This window comes from Garra rufa, chromosome 13 (genome assembly GCF_049309525.1).
Source record: "Garra rufa chromosome 13, GarRuf1.0, whole genome shotgun sequence".
NCBI lineage: Eukaryota > Metazoa > Chordata > Actinopteri > Cypriniformes > Cyprinidae > Garra > Garra rufa.
The window spans coordinates 30,228,500-30,238,941 of NC_133373.1; the positions used below are offsets into that span (position 1 = coordinate 30,228,500).

General features: G+C 38.2%; 1 protein-coding gene across 1 annotated transcript; it reads right to left on the bottom strand.

The window, feature by feature from the left end:
- Positions 1–577: 577 nt before the first annotated feature.
- On the bottom strand, positions 578–9,921 carry selp (selectin P). Its single transcript, XM_073852760.1, has 14 exons — positions 9,534–9,921; positions 8,607–8,714; positions 8,336–8,521; positions 6,871–7,059; positions 6,402–6,587; positions 6,031–6,216; positions 4,971–5,159; positions 4,603–4,788; positions 3,952–4,137; positions 3,018–3,203; positions 2,696–2,881; positions 1,334–1,537; positions 1,106–1,228; positions 578–705 (listed from the first exon to the last, which is right to left on the bottom strand). The coding sequence occupies exons 1-14, from the start codon at positions 9,919–9,921 to the stop codon at positions 641–643; spliced, it is 2,568 nt and encodes an 855-aa protein (XP_073708861.1). The 3' UTR covers positions 578–640.
- Between the last annotated feature and the right edge of the window lie 521 nt (positions 9,922–10,442).

Sequence of the window (10,442 nt, forward strand, 5' to 3'; positions counted from 1 at the left end):
AAATGTTAAAAAAACCTTAGACAGAAAATGTTTTGACACAATAATGCACTCTTTTCTTTTCATGTAAGAGTGGACCAATTGTAAATTTTATAGGTTTGGCTTCTGGTCTCATCCGCATTCAGCTATTTTTAAATGTATAAAATGGCTTGTTCTGCTGTTTGATATTGCAAATTGGTGTGTCCATAAGCTTAACTTCCACACTGAAGAAAAAGGTGGACAGAAAATGTTCATTACCTTTCATGACCCCAAAGCCTCTCACATAGAAGAAACAAGGTGAAAGGGCAACTAGAGGCCAGAGTCAGGATTCTGGGCCTGGGTGACAGTGGGCAAAGTGCCCAGAGACAGCACATTCTGACCCGGGTGTCTTTTCTGGAGCAGCACATTCAGAGTGAGAATATATGAAACAGCGGGTGTGTGAGCGGGTGGACGACAGGGTGTTTCTGGCAGTGTTCATACTGTCTCTCACATACCTAGTGAGTGTCACAAAGATACTAAGGAATGACCCTGTTTATTTATAGTGTGCAAATAAATCCATACTACTGGCATGTGGATGTTTTAACACACAACACACAGTTCAGTTCAAATATGAATTTATTGTAAGCACAAAACAACATGGAAAATTTCAGTTACTTAACATATTTTAATTGAATTCGAATGTTGGGTTCAAATGCTCTTCCCATAAAGACTCACTCAGACCATAACGAGCTGCAGTGGAGAAGAATACAGTAAATATGTTAAGATACTGTTAGAAATGAAAGTAAAAGGGGTAGTTCACCCAAAAATGAAAAATTTTGGGGGGTGGGTGAACTATCAGCATGTTTTAGAAGTAAAAATGATTTGTTCCTGAAAGTATTGATATTTGTTGCATTAGTCCAACACATATCATTGGACTAACTTTTTACAATAGTCCAAGCTCAACTGACTTATTAAAGCTAAACATAACCAAGTTTGCTAGCACTAAATAATCAAATATAACAGTGCAAGCACAATAAAATACCAGCCAACTAATGTTGTTGTCAAATGGCAATAAATTACACTTTTTCTAAGTTTAATGGTTTTAAAAACGGTTATGCCAAGAGTGGAACAGGATCATTGCATTTTTTACCCTTTTTGGTGAATTGGCGCATCAACAGAAACATTAGTCCTCCAAGTAGAAGTAGACCAGCTGAAGAAGCAGCTCCCACAGCTGCATACATCAGTATGCCAGTGCTCACTGACATCTCCTTTACTAAAGCACATAATAGATGTTGTCATAAAGTTTTAGCGGCGTTTCATTTTAAATGCAATTAAAATTCAATATGTGGAATATTAAAGCGCAATATTTAAGTCTTACCAACACAACTGGGTGGAGAGCTGGTCCAGTACCCACTGGAGGTGCAGATGAGCTGACTGGTTCCATTGAGCTCATGGCTCTCGGCACACCGGAACATACACTGAGATCCAAAGCTGAAGTTTCCAAGGGGGTGAGAGCAGTTCATTGAAGGTGAAGGTCCCAGCTTAGGAAGTTGAGAGAGTGAAAGGGGCTCACAGCGAACAGCTGCCATTTCAAAAAGAAAGAGGGAAGGAGAGTATGTAGTGAAGAACGTCCCATGATCCTTATTAAACTCAGTTTTAAAGATCTTATCAAGGCCTTAAAATTCATTAATGTATAAATGAAAAGGAAAGCCCAGCTAAAAAAAAATGGGTCCCAGAACATTCTGAGAATGTCTGTTACAAAAATAGAACCTAAAGAAAACATTCATTAAAAATTAAAGGGATAGTTTGCCCAAAAATGAAAATTTGATGTTTATCTGCTTACCCCCAGGGCATCCAAGATGTACGTGACTTTGTTTCTTCAGTAGAACACAAACAAAGATTTTCAGCTCAAACCGTTGCAGTCTGTCAGTCATATGATTGCAATAGGACCAATGTCTTTGAAAGTCAAAAAACATACACAGACAAAACCAAGTTAAACCCTGCGGCTTGTGACGATACATTGAGGCCTTTAGACCTGAAACAATCTGTCTGTACAACAAACTGAGCAGTATTTATATCATTTTTTACCTCTAAATCACAGATATGTCCAACTGTCCTAAGTTTGTTCACAACAGCCGGCGTGTGACGAAGAGCAAGCAACCATAACTTCAGTCAATCAGGCTCAAAAGTTAGGAGTCGGTGAAAAGTCAACACTTGACAATGGATGAGCTTGCACAAGCAAATGTAATCTTTTACCCACAATGTCTTTGCGCTGTGTAAACAATGAGTGATGTATACGTATGCGTCTACTACTATGCCACAGCATGTTGATGCGTCACGTGCCGGCTGTTGTGAATGCGCTCAGGAAAGTTGGACATTGCGGTGGATCAGAGGTAAAAAATTTATATACAGTAAATACTGTTCAGTTTCATGCACAGACCGCGTGTTTCGTGTCTTAAGATGTCGTCACGAGCTGCATGGTTTAATTTGGTTGTGTGCATGTTTTTTTGACTCTCAAAGCCGTGGGTCCCATTGACTGCCATTATATGTCTGACAGACTGCAACGGTTTGAGTTAAAAATCTTTGTTTGTGTTCTACTGACGAAAGAAAGTCACCTACATCTTGAATGTTCTAGGGGCTAGCAGATAAACATCAAATTTTAATTTTTGGTGAACTACCCCTTTAAGAATTGGTTCCCTGAAAAATTAACCGAATTCTGCATTTGCCAAAAGGTAGATACCAGCACAAGAGGGCATCTCCTGACTCCAGTTCCCAGAAGCAAAGCACTGCATGCTTGGTTCTCCTATAATCTCAAAGCCAGTCTCACATTCCAGGACGCATTGTGAGCCATAGCTAAACACGGAGTGAGGATGAGAGCAATTCACCCAGCCATTTTCTGGAGCGGTCAAATGGGGGCACTGTTGAGCTATGAAAAAAATATAATAATAAAACAGACATAATCAGCAAACGAGGTGAATGAGGTGACAGATGAATATAAAATTTCAGAAGTTGACACGTAATTACATGTGTGAGGTCAAATAGGAACACCCAACAGCTATTACCCAAGCAGAAGGGTGGGGTGTCTGTCCACTTCCCCATCTCCAAGCACTCAATTCGGTGTGTGCCATGCAGTTTGAAGCCCGCCTGACAGCTCACTTCACACACTGTACCAAAGCTGAACTGCCCATTAGGATGAGTGCAGGTTAAAGTACCATGAGAGGGGTCAATTAAGGGGCTGCACTGCTGTGCTATTGAACAGAGAGTCAAAAGATATGATAATGATTGTTTTAAAGCGATAGTTCACCCAAAAATCAAAATTCTCTAATTAATTCCTTAATTACCCTCATGTTGTTCCAAACCCATAAGACCTTCGTTCATCTTCAGAACACAAATTAAGATATTTTTGAAGAAATCCAAGAGCTTTTTGACCCTGCATTGACAGGAACGCAACTGAAACCCAGAAAGATGGTAATGACATTGTTAAAATAGTCCATGTGACATCAGTGGTTCAACCACAATGTTATGAAGCTAGGAGAATGCACGTCGAAGACTGAAACAGAAGAGAAGAAATTGTTGAATAAAGCTGTTTTATATGTTTTCTTTGTGCACAAAAAGTATTTTCGTAGCTTCATAAAATTATGGTTGAACACATGGAGTATTTTATCAATGTCCTTACTACCTTTCTGGGCCTTGAATGTGGTAGTTACGTTAGTCCCTATGCAGGATCAGAAAGCTCATAAAAAATATCTTAATTTGTGTTTCAAAGATGAACAAAGGTCTTAAGGGTTTGGAACGACATGACAGAATTAACATTTTTGTGTAAACTATCTCTGTTCTATTAAAAAGTTATTTTGGGAGCCCACAATCATTCTTTAATGGCATTTCTTTTTATGTTAGGACAGGACTATAAAACCAACACAAATAAGACCTAAAGCCCTTGGGCACCCAAGATTCTTCCTGTTTAAGCATCACAGAGTATTGAGAGTGTTTGGTTACCTTGACAAACAGGAAATTCTTGGCTCCATTTGCCTTGTGAGGTGCAATAAGTAGAATTACTTCCATTTAAAGTAAATCCAGCTCCACACTCCAGCCAGCACAGGGAACCATAACTGAACTCCCCCAGGTGGTCCTGACAGCGCACAGAGCCATGCTGAACAGACTCCAAAGCATCACATTTTATAACTGAAAAGATAAAAACAGGATAAGAATTACGAACAAAAACAAAAGACAAAATGTGCAGCAGCAGGGTTCTACGTCACAATGCTGGCTCCTGTGTCAGCATCACCACACGCATACTGTTGTGGAATTATTATGAACGTGCAGGAGAGACTGACACGAAAGAGAAGAAATTGTTGAATAAAGTAGTTATTTTTGTTCTCTTTGCACACAAAGTAGCTTCATTAAATTCAGGTTGAACCACTGATGTCGCATGGACTATTTTAACAATGTCTTTACTACCTTCCCGGGCCTTGAACATGGTAGTTGCGTTGCTGTCTATGCAGGGTCAGAAAGCTCTCGGATTTCATCAAAAATATCTTAACTTGTGTTCCAAAAATGAACAAAGGTCTTACGGGTTTGGAACGACACAGGGGTGAGTAATAAATGATAGAGTTTTCATTTTTGGGTAAATTAACTCTTTAAACTTACCTTCACACGCAGGTGTTGGTGCTGACCAGTTTCCGTCACTCAGACAATTGAGTGTGGTTTCTCCTCTCAGTGTGTATCCCTCCACACAAGTTGCATTACAAGAAGAATAAAAAGAGAACTTTCCCAGTGGATCAGCACAGATCAGGTGGCTATTTGCAGGGGTTACGAGAGGGCCACAAGCCACAGCTTAAATTTGAATGAGATCAGTGATGAGTTTTACATCTGTTCTAAATCATTGCTAAATCAAACCTATAGAGTCTACACCATTTTTATTTTATTATATATATAAGTGTAATCAAATACATTTTATTTATGTAAAATAGTTTAATGCTATTAGGGCAATCAAATGATATGAACTGATGCCAAACCTGTACAAATGGGGGTGCTGTGTGTCCATTGTCCGGTATGGTCACAATGGGTGGAATCTGCACCTTTGAGCACGAAACCCTCTTCACACTTGAACTCACAGCTGGAGTTGTAGCTGTTTGTGGAGAGAGGGTGTGTGCAGGTTATACTTCCATAACTTGGTGCATCAGACAGAGGTGGACACTGTATAGCTGTGGGAAAACCAGAAGTATCTCATAAACTGATTCTGCTGGAACTACAGTATGAACTGGAGATATGCGTATGTACAGTTGAGGACAAAATTTTACATACACCTTGCAGAATCTGCAAAATGTTAATTATTTGACCAAAATAAGAAGGATCATATTGAATGCATGTTATTTTTTATTTAATTCTGATCTGAATAAGATATTTCACATAAAAGACGTTTACATATAGTCCACAGGAGAAAAAAATAGTTTAATTTATAAAAATGACCCTGTTCAAAAGTTTACACACACACACACACACACACACACACACACACACACACACACTTGATTCAGTGATTGTGTTTTTTGCCTTATTTGTCCTGAACAGTTAAACTGCCTGCTGTTCTTAAGAAAAATATTCCAGGTCCCACAAATTATTTGGTTTTTCAGTGTTTTTTTGTGTATTTGTGTAAAAGGTTCAAATACACAAAAATGCTGAAAAACCAAAGAATCAGTGCAACCTGAAGGATTTTTCTGAAGAACAGCAGACAGTTTAACTGTTCAGGACAAACAAGGGACTCATGCACAACCATCACTAAACAAAAAAGCACAGCTGTGGATCATTCAGGTAAAAACAGTATTATAAATCAAGTGTATGTAAACTTTCGAATGGGGTCATTTTGATAAATTTTGATATTATTTTCTCTTGTGGACTATATGTAAATGTCTTTTATGTGAAATATCTTATTCAGGTCAGTACTAGATAAAACATAATATGCAGTTTTTATGATCCCTCTTATTTTGGTAAAATAATTAACATTTTGCAGATTCTGCAAGGTGTATGTAAACTTTTGACCTGAACTGTACATGTATTGTTAAAGACGCATGTTACCTTGACAAACAGGAGGGATATGACTCCAGTTCCCCTGTTCGGTACAATGAGTGGAATTTGTACCATTGTGGACAAAACCAAAATCACATTTTAACCAGCAAGTGGAGCCATAAGCAAACTTCTCCACAGGGTCATAACATGGCAGGGAGCCATGTGGAATTGGCTTCAGTGGGTCACACTTTACAACTGCCAAAATAAGAAGAGAACAGAACAGATAAGGGAGGTTATATACTTATTTGAATATGTGTGAGTGTACAACAGTATTGTTTATGACTCTTTTTGGTGGTGCCCCAAAGTTTGGGCGTATTGACATTTTTCAGAGCTCACATTGTGATTGATATGTGAATTTAGTTACTCAGTATGTTAGTTACCTTCACACACAGGTGTTGGTTCTGACCAACTGCCATCATTTAGACAGGTGAGTGTGGCTTTTCCTATCAATTTGTGTCCCTCATCACAGGAAACATTGCAAGACGAACGAAAGGAGAATTTCCCCAAAGGATCAGCACATGTCAGATGACCCTTTGCAGGAGCCAGGATGGCATTACATGTCACCACTGCGACAAATGGGTAAAATGTTGATTACTGTCTATTCAAACAAAATAATTGCTTGATTTGTACCATCTGTGCACTTCTAGGGTGTGTCTTAGCAGTGTTACCCAACATTAAAATGTTTCACAAGAAAGAAAAGCAAGGGAAGTGCACTATTTCATTGCTCTCAGCACAATTTTGAGCTAATAAAAACTTAGTTAATCAGGTCAACATGGGTATTCAGTGCCAGTGTATGAACCAGCAACTGCATGGTGATTTAGTGAGGATAGTTCTGCAGATGTGATGTACCTGTGCATGTGGGGGGTTTGTGTGTCCATTGCCCAGTCTGGTCACACCAGGTTGTATTAAAGCCCTTGAGCTCAAATCCCTTCTCACACTTGAACTCACAACTGGAGTTGTAGCTATTATTGGAAAGGGGATGAGTGCAGTTCACACTCCAACCACCAGAGGCATCAGTGATAGGCAAACACTCGACAGCTGTATGAGGAACATGTTTTAAAACAAGTTAAAGGTTGTATCAGCGATTTCTAGCCTAAAACATAAAGTGTCAATTTCAGCTGACCTTTCATCACGATCCGCTCGCTGCCTGCCCCATAAATTGTCTGTGAAAAAAACGCGTCTCTCTGGTCAGCCTAGGGTCCGAGATATGCCAAAAAAACAATCGGCACTACCAACCTTTCCACAGATAAACAAACAGTGTTCCAACCAATCAGCGTCAGGGGTTTGGTGTTGTGGACTTTCGCTCCGCCTCCCTCACATCCCAGCACCAGTAGGAAAGTCCACAACATCAAAACCCTGACGCTGATTGGTTGGAGCACTGTTTGTTTATCTGTGGAAAGGTTGGTAGTGCCGATTGTTTTTTTGGCATATCTCGGACCCTAGGCTGACCAGAGAGACGCGGTTTTTTCACAGACAATTTATGGGGCAGGCAGCGAGCGGATCGTGAAGAAAGGTCAGCTGAAATTGACACTTTATGTTTTAGGCTAGAAATCGCTGATACAACCTTTAAGTCCAAACATATGTGACCCTGGACCACAAAACCAGTCATGTAGCATGGTTGTATTTGTAGCAATAGCCAACAATACACTGTATGGGTTAAAATGATCGATTTTACTTTAATGGCAAAAGTCATTAGGATATTAAGTAAAGATCATGTTCCATGAAGATATTTTTTTTTAATTTCCCACCAATATATCAAAAATATATACATTTTTGATTAGTAATAATATGCATTGCTAAGAACTTCATTTGGACAACTTTAAAGGTGATTTTCTCAATATTTAGATTTTTTTGCACCCTCAGATTCCAGATTTTCAAATAGTTGTATCTTGCCCAAATATTGTCCTATTCTAACAAACCATACATCAATGGAAAGCTTATTTATTCAGATAATTCATTATTTTATATGATGTACAAATCTCGATTTCAAAAAAATTGACCCTTATGACTAGTTTTTTGGCCAAGGGTCACATCAGCAATCAAATAATTATTTACTTCTTTTTTCTTTTTAAGTTTGATAAGCTGTAAGTGTTAGAATTTGACCTACTGCTGCACAATTCATGCACACACTCTTAGAAATAAAGCTACAAAGCTGTCACTGGGGCATTATCCTAAAACATGAATTTATTTACCACTAAATGGTATATATCAGTACCTTAAAGGAACACATCAGTATTTTTTTTAAATGTACCACCCCTGACAGATTTGTAAAAAAAAAAATTCTTAGGGTGTGGAAACATATTCTGGTCCATACCCTCACAAACAGGAAGGGCGTTATCCCAATGCCCTGATGCCAGGCAGTGTAGACTCTGTGCACCCTCCAGCTTGAACCCTGTGGCACATTGGAACTGGCATGATGAGTTAAAATGAAATGCTCCAAAGACACCATCACACTTCACAAAACCTTGCTGTGGATTTGCAATGGGCCAGCACTGTGCAACTGCAAAAGTAAAAATAGTAACTTCGTTACAAAATGCACACCATAAAAAGACCAAATATTCCAACTTAGATTGATTCTACAGCACCTTCCTCACAGCGTGGGCCCATGAAACCTGGGTGACACTGACATCTATAGTTTCCAATAGTCTCCACACACTCAGCATGCTCACTGCAGGATTCCTTTGAACAAGAGGCTGCAAACAAGAAAATAAAATCTAATGAGAGCAAATGAGGGCTGAGGTTTCAGTCATAACTGGATGTTAACAAATTGAGTTAAAATTGAGAAAAACAAAAATTACCCCATGGTTTACTCACCCTCAAGCCATTGTAGGTGTAAATGACTTTCTTTTTTTTTTTTTCAGAAAAATACAGTTGGAGTTATATTTTTTTTAAAAGCAGTGAATGGGTGTTGAGATTTTTAAGTCTAATAAAGTGCATCCACCCATCTTAAGAAGTGCTCCACACAGTTTCGGGGGGTTAATAAAGACTTTCTGAAACTAATCAATGCTTTTAAGAAAAATATGCATATTTAAAACTTTATAAACCGTAATCTCTAGCTACATGAGAGAGTGGCATTTAGAGTCACGGTTTCTAAAGAAGGCGGCATTTATTAACCATCTGGAGCCATGTGGAGCACTTTTTATGATGGATGGATGCACTTTATTGGACTTCAAAATCTCAACAGCCATTCACTGACATTATAAACCTTGGAAGAGCCAGGACGTTTTCTTAAATATAACTCTAATTGTATTTGTCGGAAAAAAAGAAAGTTACATACACCTAGGATGGCTTGAGGGTGAGTAAATCATGGTGTAATTTTTATTTTTGGGTGAACTATCCCTTTAATATGTAAAAATGCATTTGAAAATATCATACGCCAAAAACATTTACATTCTTTTATGACAGTAAGGTCATTAAAATGATCATTATCATATACATTTGTTCTCTTTATTACACGAAACTTCATAATTTCAACTAAATATAATTTATTTAGAGTTGTTAAGTGTGCTCACCTAAATAACAGACAGTTGCTTTATTTTTGCTGCACCTCTCATCATTCCACTTGGCTGTTTCTTTGCTCCTCTTAATGTAGATTTCCACACAGTCTTGTCCAGATCCCTTGTTATTTGGTTCGTTAGCTGCCCAGTTTGCTGCTTCAGAGTCTAAGCGCTTGTTGGTCCCAACCCATGTCCAGTAATTATCAATCTTCCTAATGCCAATCCAGTAGTATGCTTGATTGAAAGGTAGAATTTGGTTGAGGTATTCAACTTCTGCCTGATTTTGGATGGCTACCATATCAGTAAAATGATTCTGACACCACTGACGAGCTGTTGTCCAGTCCATATTAATGTCTATGTTGTAATGGTAAGTCCAGGCCTTGACTGTTAAGCACAGTTGCATTGGATCAGAACTTAGTTTATTATAATGCATAGTTAATTTGTGAACAGCTTTAATAGTGAAATAGAGTAATTAAGAACATACCATCATAAATTCCAGTTATAAGGACAAGATATCCAAATAGTCTAGTATGTGCCCACAAAACCATCTGAAGTTTGAGAAATGCATATGAATGCCTATTAGGACATTATTTGTATTCTCATTTATGTATGTCATCAAATCAAAGGTGTTCAGATGCTTTTAGAGTAATATTCATTGTTTGATGAATACATACATGAATAAAATACAATTAATAGCTGTAAAATATGTATAAAAAGTAATGCAGAGTGTTCATCTTACCGTACTTTCAATGCGGTTTAATTAATTCTGAGAGGATTTCTAGGAACACGTTTACAGTTGGCTGCATACGAAATAGTCAAACGTGATTTGCCAATATTCAGACACTTGAACTGCATAGGAACTAAGTGATGGGAAGTTGTGTAATAGAGCTGCCATAAAAGGAAAAGCAGCACAAGAGATTTCTA